Source organism: Furipterus horrens, unplaced genomic scaffold, assembly GCF_987537825.1.
Source record: "Furipterus horrens unplaced genomic scaffold, mFurHor1.1.pri manual_scaffold_13, whole genome shotgun sequence".
Taxonomy (NCBI): Eukaryota; Metazoa; Chordata; class Mammalia; order Chiroptera; family Furipteridae; genus Furipterus; species Furipterus horrens.
The window spans coordinates 32,213,029-32,226,434 of NW_028327183.1; the positions used below are offsets into that span (position 1 = coordinate 32,213,029).

The 13,406-nt window shown below is 44.1% G+C and overlaps 1 protein-coding gene and 1 pseudogene across 2 annotated transcripts in view; both read left to right on the top strand.

Annotated features, from left to right (window-relative positions):
- Nucleotides 1-1,371: 1,371 nt before the first annotated feature.
- LOC149994398 (ubiquitin-like protein 5 pseudogene) lies at nucleotides 1,372-2,483 on the top strand (annotated as a pseudogene).
- Nucleotides 2,484-3,525: 1,042 nt separating this feature from the next.
- The window catches only part of ZC3H18 (zinc finger CCCH-type containing 18), a 61,936-nt gene continuing 52,055 nt past the window's right edge, over nucleotides 3,526-13,406 (top strand). For both annotated transcript variants that reach the window (XM_090259005.1, XM_090259006.1), the window contains exons 1-2: nucleotides 3,526-3,708; nucleotides 10,318-10,916. In XM_090259005.1, the coding sequence (XP_090115131.1) occupies nucleotides 10,332-10,916 (585 nt within the window). In that variant the 5' untranslated portion in view covers nucleotides 3,526-3,708; nucleotides 10,318-10,331. The remainder of the gene's footprint in view (nucleotides 3,709-10,317; nucleotides 10,917-13,406) is intronic.

The window sequence follows — 13,406 nt, forward strand, 5'->3', positions numbered from 1 at the left end:
ATATTTTCATCACTCCTAAAATAAAATGTGTACTCATTTAACCCTATCCCCCCTCCTTCAAACCCTAGTAACCGCTAATCTACTTTGTGACTCTATGGATTTGCCTCTTCTGGATATTTCATGTAAATGAAATGTGTTAACTCAGGCTGCCACAACAAAGTACCATAGACTGGGGGGGGCCTTAAACAACAAAAATTTATTTTCTCACAATTCTGGAACCAGGAGGTCCAAGATCAGGATGATGGCATGATTGGGTTCTGGTGAGAGCCTTCTTCTTGGTTTGCAGACTCCAGCTTCTTGTGTCCTCGCATGAGAGACAGAGGGAGAAGGGTCTCTCTCTGATCTCTCTTCTTATAGACTTCATTCCTTTGTATGGCTGAATAATATTCCATGTATGCATAGACCACATTTTATATATTTACCCATCATCAGTTAATAGGCATCTAGGTTGTTTCCACTTTTGGGCTACTGTGAATAATCCAATGAACAACTGTGTATGAGTTTTTTTGTGCACATGTTTCATTTCTCTCTGGTTAGCTACCTAGAAGTGGCATTGCTGGATTATATGGTAACTCTATGTTAATGCCTTCATTTCTTCCTTTGCTCATTCATTTATTCAGATAACATGGGGCAAACAAATATGAGTTCATTTAGTTTTACTGTGGACCAGAACTCATATTTGTGGGTAGAATGGTGGCGGACTGCACCAAGGAGGACTGTTCCTGGAGGAGGAATTTTCCTGGAGGGGGAACATGGGGTGAGGAAAGGCCTGTCTGCTTACCATCCCCCCAAACCCTTAATTACCCCCCAAGACCAGCTACATAATTTGCAGGATTCAGTGCAAAATAAACACCGGGGCTCCTTGTTCCAAAACGATTAAGAATTTTAAACTGGGGCCCTGACTGGTGTAGCTCAATGGGCTGGGCATCATCCATTCAATTTCCTGGATTGCTGGCCACATCCCTGGTTGGGGGTGTGCAAGAAGCAACCAATCAGTGTTTCCCTCCCTCTTTTTCTCCCTCCTTTCCCCTCTCTCTAAAAAATAAATAAATAAAATATTTTTCAAAAAAATAATTTAAAGGTGATGAGGTTCTAGACGATTTGACATAAGGGGGCTAGGTGGAGTGGTTCAGAGCAGGGGAAAGCCAGTGGCACCCACCCATCTACAGTCCACAGCCCTCTGACAGGCTACTCAAAATTGGGAGACCCGTCTGCCTGTGGTTCAGAGTCCTGAGAACTTGGGGTCCTGGAGGGCTCTGCTCTGGAAGGTTGGGAACTAAACATAAGTCTCAACCCAAAGTCTTGGGGCCTGGGATCCCTGATGTCCTGACTATGCTGCCTCCCAACCCCTGCCCTGTAGCTCCAGACAGAATGATCAAGGCTGTTTACAACAACTGTTTGGGGAAGAAGGTCCATGTGAAGTGAAACACTGATAACACCACTGCAGCCCTTCAAAAGCTGATCACAGCCCACACTGGTACCCATTAGAACAAGATCGTACTAAAGGAGGCTGCATGGTTTTTAAAGGCCACATTTCTCTGGGGGACTATGAAATCCACAGTGGGGTGAACCTGGAGCTTTATCCTTTCCTTTGCTCTGCCCTCCCCTCCCCTCTTCTCTCACTCTCATCTCCCACACTGGTATGGATGTTTTCAAAAAGTCAATTTCATAAAAACTTAGAAGCAAAAAAGAAAGGAACACGAAGTGGGGCGTGAAGAAGGAGGAGAAAAAGAAGAAGAGGAAGAAGATTTTTAAGGCAGGGACAGCAGGGAATTCAATCAAGCCCAGTACTCTTCTAAGTGAGGTAATCTCTAAACGAGGAGCACACCTGTTTGTTCTTCTGCAGGCTGCCTGTACTGCTCCCACTGAGGGTCTGCAAAGGCAGTTGGCAAGCTGTAAAAATACCCCAAATTATGACATAATGTCCTTCCAAGTATGAAAGGTTACACAGAGTTAAGCTAATCACATTTTAATTATTTTTCATCTTCACCTGAAGACATTTTTTCATTGTTTTGAGAGAGAGAGAGAGAGAGAGAGAGAGAGAAAGAGAAACATCAATCAGGGTTCCCTAACTGGGAATCGGCCTGCAACCCTTTGGTCCAACCGAGCCACACCAGACTGGACTAAGCTGATCACATTTAAAAGACAGTGCTATTTAGTCTGATGGAAATAGTTTAAAATTTTTTAGCTTTGATATTTAACTCCACATCTCAAAAACGACTGATTTCGTGTTCTATTTAATAGAGTGGAAACTATTTAGTACTGTGGAAATAGTTTTAAATGTTTAGTCTTTGATGTTTAAATTCAGTATCTCAAAAATGACTAGTTTTTTTGTTTGGAGCTGATTATTATTATTTTATTGAGGGAACATTGGTTTATAACAATATAGCAGTTTCAGGTGTGCCACATTATAATTTGACATCTACATACTACATCCTGCTCACCACCAAAAGTCTGGTTTCCATCTGCTACCACAGAATTGACCGCTTTACCTGTTTTGCTCTCCCTCCACTCCCCTTCCACCCTGGTAACCACCAATCTGTTGTCTGTCTCTATGGGTTTACTTTTTTGTTTTTATTTTATATTGTACATGAGTGAAATCACTGGTCTGACTTACTTCACTTAGCATAATACCCTCAAGGTCCATCCATGTTGTTGAAAATGGCAGGATTTCACATTTTTTATGGCTGAATAATACTCCATTGAATATATATTCCACTAGTTCTTTATCCATCTCTCCACACTTAGGTTTCTCCTATATCGTGGTTACTGTAAATAATGTTGCAAAAACATGCGAATGCAGATTATCTTTTCAAATTAGTATTTTTGAATTCCACAGGTAAATACCAAGAATTGGAATTGCTGGATCATATGTTAGTTCTAATTTTAATTTTTTGAGGACTCTCCATACTGGTTTCCATTGTGGCTGAACCAATTCAAATTTCCACCAATAGTGCAGGAGGGTTCCCAGCTGATTACTTTTGAGAAAGAAGAAATAGTTAAAATTTTTACGTTTTTATATTTAAACTCACTATCTCAAAAATAATTTGTGTTGAACTGATTAACAGAAGGGGAGCTATTTACACCTACGAAAATAGTTAAAAACGTTGAGACTTCCATATCTAAACTTAGAAATATGATTAATTTCTTGTTGGGTGTTACGTTTAACAGAACGGAAGCTCTCTACTCCGACATAACCAGTTAAAATTGTAAACCCCAATAGCAAAGAAACCCACCTCTGCGAAGGATGTACCTCCACAACCTGAACGCACATCCGTGAGACAGGAACTCGGTGTGTCACGTGACTACGCCACGCCGTAAGCCCGCCCCTCAAAACATCGTTCAGCGGCTGGAGGTGCACAGGCTCAGACCCAGCCCCCGGGGCGGGGCCTTATGCGGCGCTTGCGCCGTGAAGGGCTTGGGCGCGCGCCGCGCGGGGATGAGGAGGGGCCGAATGGCCGCTCGGAGGCCGGAAGGAAGCGGACGGAGGGCGGGGTAAGAGAGGGAAGCCCGCCGTCCCGCAGGACGACCGTCGCGGCCTGATGACGTAGCACAATGGCCGGCCCCCGCGGGTAGTGGAGCCCGTTTGTTCCGCCCGCGTCGCGCCTCTAGCCGGGGCCTGTAAGAAGCGGAAAGGCCGAGGGACGTCTTCCCCGCGCCGCCCCGACCCCAGCGGAACGGTGGCCCCCTCCCCGCCCTCGCACTGAGGTAGGCGGCGGGGTGGCTGGGCCGGTGGGGAAAAGGCCTAGGCAGTCAGGCGGGGAGCGTGGTAGCGGCGCGGAGCCCAGGCCCGGGAGCCCTCTACCGCCGCCTCCGGGCAGCGCTCCGGGCTGCCCACACCCGCGGGGCCGAAGCGTGGCTCTTGGATCCGGGGTAGAAGACGCTGAGGTAGCACGATTCCGCGTTCCGTCCGCGGTGAGCTGGCCCGGGGGACCCTGTAACCCCGCGGTGGAGTTGACTTTCCTAGAGCTGTCATTTCTCTTCCTGGATATTCGCGTGGCACATGTTTGCAGCCCACAAAGGTGTGGTGGGGGAGGAACGCAGGTTCGCTCTCCGGAGGCAGCCAGCCCAAACTGAAAGTGGGCTCTTCGGGAACTTTGAGCTCTCTGCCTCCTGGAACTTGCTCTCTCAGCTTCCCGGTGTGCAGCGGTTGGACTTAGTGGCTGTGCCCCGAGACGCACGCCACTCCTAGAAATATGTAACTCCTTTGCCCCTTTGGTTAGGAGCCCAAAGAATGCCCGTCCTTGGTATAAACTTACTGCAGCTACGATGCTGGAAGAACCTACTTCCATCCAGTCTTGCTCCTTCTAAAACTTACGTTTTTCTAAATACTTTATTAACAGCTGAGTTTGTTCGGTAAAGCGGTTGACCATTTTAAATATCAGCAAACTCAATTGCATGAGTATGAGTGTGTTCACATCCATTTGAGGAAAATGGAAATGTGTTTGACATGGGAAGGACTGTACTCTTTAGGAGCATAGAGCAAGGACTCTCATCACTTCTCCCTAGACATTCACCTTCCTCCTATATCCTGTGGAGTGGTCCTTCCCCAGAGCAGAGGTTGGGATTATCAGGGTGAGCCTGGATGCAGGCTGATTCCCATTTCCAAGTCCTGGGAAGGGAGTCTTTGCTTGATAATTTTACAGTGTGAGACGTCTGGAGCCCTGCCAGCTATGGAAACCAATCAGATGTGTCCCTGAGGCTGGCACTCCTCTCCACTTTTGGGTGGGAAGTGCTCAGACTCTGTCAGAAAGCTTTGTAGAATCATTCCAGAGAGCAAACAGGTAAGCTGTGGTCTTGCTCGTGTTTAAAACTTTTTTTTTTTAAACTTCTCCAACAGCTACAGATCATTTCAAGGTGAGTGCTTCCTCCCTGAGTTTTTTTTCGGTGGTCAAACTTTGTTTGAGGGTGGTGTCTTTCACTAACCTTTCCATCTTTCCTTTAGGTGTTGTAAGTATATAAAGTTATGAATCAGAATTCTAACCAAATGTACCAGAACTTAGGCATTCAGATAGGGACTGCTCTATTTGAAGTTGTTATCGTAAGAGGTTATACGTGTATGTCATTGGTACTCCTTGGCCAAAACTTGTGAACTCCTCTGTTTTGGTAGTAAATACATAAGGCATTTGAGAAAATCTATCTTAATGGTTAACACCCTATGTTTGACCTCAAATTGTCTTGCCTGTCATTGTAACTCACCTCACCTCACTTACCAGACCAGGTTCTGAATGTCTTACTGCCCTTTAGCAAAGTGACCCACCTTAAAAGGAAGAAGATTTGTTTTCACTGAAAGCACCAAGAGAATGTCCTGCAGGTTCTAAAGGTCACTCAAAAGAGACATTCCCTAAATGTTCTGGGCTTTGACAGTGCTGTTGGAATCAGTGTGCAGCCTTCCGGGGTGATTGCTGGGACATGAGACAATAGCCACTATGCTTGAGTTCTGGTATAGTCTTCTAAAAATTAAGCACTTATTTCAAAGTTCCTTCTAGTATGCAACAGGTAGTTTATCAAGTAACGAGATTTTGTCATTCTTTCATTCAACAAACATCAGTTACCATCTGCCAAATGCAGTAGGTAGTGGAAGCACAGAGATTAATACTTCTTATCATGTTCTCTGGGCAAGTTGCCATTTTATGGATAAAAGGATTAAAGAATTAGTTCTAAACTGTGCCAAGAATCCTTGATTACTGGGTGATTGTGTGAGAACAAACTGAGTAAAATTTGTGCACTTGGCAGTTGGTGAAGACATAACCAGAGGACCCTCCATTTCATTGGCTATACTTAACAGGCCACATGGTTTTCTTAGCACCTAACAAAGAGCACACACTCAGATATTTGCCAAATTGAATTAACCTCAAGATAATTTAGAACATGGGTGCATAGAGAAACAGTTAACCTGCCCAGAAGAGACCCTGGAAGGCAAGCCATCTTCTGACACTCCTTTTTGGTGCAGCAAGGTATAACTCAGGTTACTTATAATAACAGGGAGATTCTTCCACATATTTCCCTCTGTAAGGTGTTCACCTGTGAGCAGCCTCAGATTGTGAATTCCCAGGTGATCCCACTGGGCCTCCCAGGGTGACTGGATGTCCCCGTGTGCCTAAGAAAGCCCTTATTCATACTTGTTGTAATTGTTAACAGTGCCCCCTTCCAGTCTCTGTCTCAAACATGTCCCAGTTTAGACAGTAAATTACATGGGAGCTCTGCTACTAAGTGTCAGATGTTTGTTTGCTGAGCCCAGGGGACATACAGAGGTGAGTCTGAACCCTTTCACTCAATCGCTTTGTGGGGAGCAGGAGGGCCTCCCAACAGACTTGGAAACAAATAGTCTCACTATAGTGTGGTATCGATACATAATAAAATGTACATTATACTTAGGGTAAGAGTTCTTAATCTGGGGACCACGGGTGGACCTCAGGAGGTTTTGAACTCCCTAAAGTAGAAGATAAATTGGGCGTGTCCAGATTTTACTAGAGAGGCAAGCCATCCCTTCATCTTAATTCTCACAGCAATCCTTGCTCCCTAAGGCTAAGCACCACTGACAGAGAGCCCTGAGCTGCCCCTGATAGTAGCAGGTGCACTCAGGACTTTTGGCTTCGCCACCTCTCATCAGTGCTGAGAACTACCTTCGAGAGTCAGGAAGTTACCTTTGTGTCCTTAGAATGCTGAAGTAATATCCATAATTCAGACTCTGGAGGGCATTCCTGTTTAAGGGTCTAAGATTGAAACTTCAGACAAGTTTAAAATCATAAAATGTGTCACAAGTTGAATCTCTATTAAGTCGTCACTTTTTCAACTAATAGTCTGTGTAAATATGTTAACTTTTCCATTAATATGAAAAGGTATGTCTTTGGTTCTAGAAGGGCTAACTAAGATAGGGTAGCTGGATCAACACAAAACTTTAAGAGGGAGGAAAAAACAGGCAAAATCTGGTGCAATAAAAGTCCCCAATTTACACATGGGCTATGTTCTAAAAGGAATTTATAAAATTAGTTTGAAACTCGGGTCCCATTTTCCTACAGCAACAATGGCAAAAAGGCAGGGGTTAGTTCCTAGACAGGGAGAAGAAGCTCATATCCTGCATAGTCCAGGGCCATGGGACTGAGTACTTGAGGTGCAGCTCCAAGTTGCAGTCCTGGGCTAGCTAATCAGTGGCCATGTGGCCTTGGTTTCCTTATCTGTGAAGAGGACCATCACTTATTGGGAAGGTTGATGTGAGAAAATTGGTCAAGCACCTGACACAGAGTAGTGGTATCTCAGTGGATAGTGGTAGCTATTGAATTTTTGCAGAAGTTGTTTTAATAATATAGTCTTGCATTAAGTAGATTCTCAGGTATTTGCTGAATAAAACAGTGAATAAATTACTCCTGAGTGCACCGAAAGACTTGAACTGAACCTGACAAGTGAGAGGAGTATTATTTTTGGAAGTTGTGAATTACCATTACTCACCTTCACATTAACTCAGTTTAGATTAAAATGTGCCAGGGAGCATTTGAGATCTTGCTCCCGGGCATATATTGTCAGTTTGGCTCAAATAAACTCATAAAAATTATCAAAAAGAAGAAAATTAAAATGTGCCAGGCACATTATCAGGCTCATCTCATCTAATTGTTGCAGTGGCCTTGTACAATAGATATTGTTGTCGCCATATTTTAACGAAGAAACTGAGTTCTGGCAAGTTTACATAATTTCCCCAAGATTCTAAAGCTAGGAAGCAGTAGAGCTGGGAGTTCAAGTTCTGTCTCAGAAGTCAATACTGTTTGCACTAGCCCATGTATCCATAAAGGTACAGCATACTAAGAGGTAAACATCCAACCTTACCCACTTATTCAGTTATTTGAGGTTTGATACTTTTTTTCCATTTCTTATTCTAAGATTGAATTTCAAGTTTACCAAAATATAAAAAGCAATTTGGTTGGATCTAATGAAACAGTAACACCAAAGCAGAAACCAATTTGCACCTGCGGCCAGGAAAAGGGCTGTTAATCAGGTTATGAGGGTTTGTGGCTATGAAAAGGATAGTATGTTGCAAGCCAATCACAGGCTGGGGGTAGGGGGTGCTGCAGACTTAGTTGCATGATTTTTAAACTAGTTTGAGAGAACATTCAAATGTGGTTGATTGATTTAAGAGGTAGCTTTGTGTCAAGGTTGCCATTAGAGTATAACATGTGAAAATTGGAATTTGTTTGGTTTCAAGTAGTGATGTATAAGGCTCAGTAATCGGTACCGTGTGACTGCCTGCCCACAAGGTGCCAGGTGCTAGCTTAAGCAGCTGGAAGATGGAAGTCCCTGCCTTTCTGTGGTGAAGATTTCTTACATACAATGTAATAAAAAGTATACAGAGATAGGCATAGGGTATGATACACAAGGGAAAATCTTAAGGTGTTTTATCAATATCATTAACCAAGGGCAGGGGAGGCTGCCAGTTTGCCAGTGGCCCTTGGCTGATTGCGGTAACTGCCCCCATTCTCTGTCTGGTATAGTTAAGAGTGTAAGGTGCCTTAGGAGCCAGCCGTGTCCTTGGTAGCTTTCTCATCTGCTCAGTGCCCTAGTCATTGAAGTCCGCCCTGTGCAGGGAAGCCACAGACTCACGGGAGTGGCCTTGAATTTTCATTTTCAACAAAGTATGTCATATTAAGACTGACTGTTTAATACTTTTGAATAGTTACCTCTATGTAGTGTAGTTAGAAGACCAGAAATTAAATCATTTTCAAAATTATGTACTTAAATGACTTTGAATGAATTGATTGGTTCATAAATTTATATTGCTGCTAATCATTTAGTTTATTTATAAAGTGGTGAATTTTAAGTGATTTGTCCTAATGTGTGCTCAATTATAATAATTTCCATTAATAGCCAAAACAGTGTTTTTACTTGTAGGTTCAAATACCAACTCTTGGTGTGTGTGTTTTTAAACGCAGGTTCTCCTTTTGAAAATGTAAAATTTTTAAATATGTATTTTTAATCTTTAGTTATATAAATACATAAAACAATTCTATATATTTAAACTTTGTAAATATATGTGTGTATGTTTTCAGATCTTGCTGAGATGCCAAACAGCATGACTGTGACATACATTATTTTAAATAAAAAAATTGGAAGTATCAAGTGACCATTGAACCCTTCACTTTACTATTATTTCAAACTACCTTAATGGTGGTGACTTGCTACACCTTTCATTGGTGAATGTGTTTCCTTATAGACTGGTGTTGGTTTCATGCATTCAACACTCTTATTCCACCTTATGCTACCTATGTTTAAAACAAATGGAACAGTGCACTGTCTTCCTACACTGAGTTGGGAAAACCAAAATATAATTAAATTTAGATTAGTAAAAATAGAAATGAAATCTAAAAATGACATATTGGCTTTTTTTAACCTAAGAAACTACAGTTGACCCTTGAACAACTCTGGGGTTAGGGGTGCTGATCTCCTGACCTGTCTAAAAGCCAAGGATAACTACAGTCGGCCCTTCAGATACTAGGATTTCCAACCACAGAGTTCACCCTAGAACAATGTGGGTGTGAACTCTGTAGGCCAAAAAACCCACATATAAGTGGACCCGTGCAGTTCAAAGCTGTGTGATTCAAGGGTCAACTGTACTTAAATATATAAAAAATTCTGCTAGAATTCTTTTTCACAACATGCCTGTATTAGAGTGGATTGTGACTTTCCTGTGAGAATCACAGGGTACATGAATGCCTTCTCCTGGGCATCTGTTAGTGGCTCCAACATACAGGTCTGTGATGAGGCCCAAGAGTATGCTGAGTGCATCTGATGAGGCAGTCAGGGCCATTCTTGGAGAAATGCATTCAGGAACAGGACACAGCCTACAACCTGGGGACTCCTAAAGATGGGCCAGGTTTCTCTTCCAGGCCCTTCAGGATGACTCCAGAAAAAATGGCTAGATGCATGCCTTCAAACATTGCTGCCTTATTTCTTGAATTTCATCAGCAGTCTAATCCCTTGCAATGCATATCTTATCACCTACTTTCTGTTGACCATTTGGGTAGCACTGGTGAGAAGAAGCAGTGCACCAGGTGTCTTCCTGCTGGGTCGTTGCAGATATGAAGTACTTAACATGCAGCATAGCAAGCACAGTCCATCTTTGTGAAGGTGGCGTGTCCGCCATGGTAGAACAGCCAGCAGTAGTGGTCTATGGAGTGGGGACTGGGGTTTGGAGGAGCTCTGCAGGACCAAGCAAAATGCAGATCCTGGTCCTCCCTGCAGGTCAGGAGTGAGTGTAGGGACAGGAAAACCAGGGCAATATTCTTTCCATTTCAATAAATGTGAATCTCTGGTCTCTTTATTTTGCAGAACTGTGGGTACCGATGGATGTGGCCGAGAGCCCTGAACGGGACCCTCGCTCTCCAGAGGATGAAGAAGAGGAGCGGCAGGGGCTCTCGGATGATGACATTCTGAGAGAAAGTGGGTCCGATCAGGATGTGGACAAAGCTGCGGGGAGGGCTTCTGATGTGGAGGACGAGGAAAATGCCGCCCTTGGACTGAGCCAGGAGGAAGAGGAGAGTCGCTCTGGTGAGGAGGATCAGGACCAGGACTCTGAGCCTCAGGAGCTGAACAGGGGCCCAACGAGCCCCCCACATGCAGAAGAAGGGGATGTGGGGGAGGAAGATCACACAAGTGACCTGAGGGATGAGGCTTCCTCGGTCACCAGGGAATTGGATGAGCATGAGTTAGACTATGACGAGGAGGTACCCGAAGAGCCAGCCCCCACTGGGCAGGAGGACGAAGCCGAGAAGGCTGGGGCCGAGGATGATGAGGAGAAGGGAGAAGGAGCTCCCAGGGAGGAGGGAAAGACAGGTGTCCACAGTGTGGAAGAAAAAGAGCCCCTGGAGGCTACCAAGGAGAAAAAAAAAGAAGATGACGACGGAGAGATTGATGATGGGGAGATCGACGTGAGTATGCCTGAGCTGCAAGTGTATATAGATAGAGCCCAACAACACCTTGGCCTGATAATCAGGAGGAGGGCTCTACCTAAGATTAATTTAGCCTCATCTCAGAACAAGGAGGTGGGATGGAGGAGTGCAGGAAAATGAGAGGATTGTTCTGGTAGCAGTCGCCATGGTAATTAGGAAGTGCTAAAAATCAAAGTGAAGTAGTCTAGATTCAGAAAACTTCTGTCTACCAGTTGGTAGCTGGTAGAATTTCCATGGACCCTCACTCATCTGTCTGATGCTGTTGATGCTATTGATATTAGAATGCCTGGCCCCAGTTTTGTTTTGTAAGTTTGGATTTTTTTTTTTTTTTTTACAAGTGAAGAGGTACTTTCTCCTTTTACCTTTGCTATTTTTAAATTCTGTTTGAGTTGGCATTCAACCTGACCATCATGGATCTTCAGTCCTTGTCAGGTTCTTGAGACTGAAAAGGCTCGAGAGACTTCCTTCCAATATTTATTCTTTTAGGCATTTTTATCTTTGTCCCACAGCCTGTCCTGTGGTGAAGGTCCCAGCTGGGCCAAATAAGACCCTCGAGACTGGATAAAATGGGGATGTGCATCAGAACACCTCCGCTTTTGATCAGACCATCACACTTATAATATATTTAATCTGGTCTTTAGGTTGAGAAAATGTTAAGACTGGTAATATGTCAGATATGGGTAGTTTGGGGGTTTATTACAGATAATCTTTTTTAAAGAACTTTAATCGTGATCTTTAAGAAGTTGAGTTTTGGGGGCAAAGAGCCTGAAGTTCTGCTGAGTAGTGCCTTTACTCAAAGGAGTTGAGAGAGAGACCGAGCAGATTGAAATAATCTGGGTTTTTTAAAAGTGTCCTGGGGAAGAAGATTCTGCTTATCTGACAGTCACCACAGTGAAAGGTGTGTGTAGTATCTCTCAGAAATATTTTGGGTTGGGAGGGAAAAAGTTGCTAGTTAAATACTTAACCAGAGATTTACTGTAAGTACCACACTTCTCTAATAGTGTGTTGGTGCATATGACAGTCGGGTCTAAAATGTGATTTTGGCCTTGGTGTACCCGGGGAATTTGTAGGGTTTTAGACATTGCTTATCTACTTTGTTCATAAGAACAACTTCATGGGGTATGGATGTGGTTAGAAGCTTAGGATTTTATATCTTCTCAAAACTAAGTGTAGATGATCTCTTGAGTTAATAACCCTCATTTAATACGTATTTTCTTCTTTAAAAGGGTGGTGTTGGGACATTATCATGCAGGTTCCCTTAGGTTTTGCCAGCTATGCTTCCGTTCCACTTTGGGAAAGTTCAGTTCTACCACAGGGGTGGTAAAAGGGAAAATAGAGCCATGACACTCCAGTTAATTCAGGTGAAATTTTGAGCAGAAAATGGTCATTGGTTGAGATTGACTATGAATTTGGTTTTTCAACCACCAGGGAATGTTGGGAGGGGGTCCTGATTGTGGTCCAAGGGTTCTAGACTGTTTCTTGTTAAGATGACCAGTTGCAAACTCATTATTTTTAAAGATTTTATTTATTTATTTTTAGAGAGACGAAAAGGGAGGGAGAAAGAGAGGGAATGAAACATCAGTGTGAGAGATAAACACCAATCAGTTGCCTCTCGCACACCCCCATCCAGGGACCTGGCCCACAACCCAGGCATGTGCCCTGACCAGGAATCAAACCGGCCACTTTTCAGTTTGTGGGATGATGCCCAACTGACTAAGCCACACCAGTCAGGGTGCAAACCCTTCTTGATTCAACTGTTGAATAAGGCTTAAGAGGAAATTCATGTACTCTTCTGCCTTTCCACAGTCATATGGGGTCAGATGTCTCCCTGTCAGTCCCGGAGGACCTTGGCATCATCACACCAGTGGGCTTTTCCACTGCATAGATATGATGGCGTGGGTCGTTGAGTTGAATTGAGCTGTCCCTGAAAAACACCCATCTTGTGCAGATTTGCTTTTTTTCAGTAGAAACAGCATGTGAAATAAAAAGCCAATTAGATTTTCTTGTCCACTCAGATCCTCCGGTTTTTTGTTAGATGGTCTGGCTTGTTTTGCCCTGCATGGCACCCTCTTGTAAGGGGCCCCACAGTTGGAAACAGCCTACTGCTGAGGAGGCCTCGAGAGCAGTTTGTTTCTGTTGCAGGAGGTGGTTTTCTTCCTGCACCACAGACCATACCTCCTACTCAAGTCACCCTTGCAGGTCTATTTTCTTGGACACAGCCCTGGTGGGCCCTACATTGTGTCAGGCTCATCCCGATGCTCTGGGGAAGTGACAGGGTAGAGCAGAGCCTGCCCCACCTCTGGGACAGGCAGACCTCACCGTGGTGGGGAGGCTCTGTAAGTGGCAACTTGGGCCTTCTTCACGTGAGCACACCTGCCCTGAGGAGCTCCTCTGGTTGCCTGACATCTTTCTGGTTTCCTTCCCATCCTTTAAGTGTGGACTCTAGCTCCTGCCCCTGCCTCTCTGTTG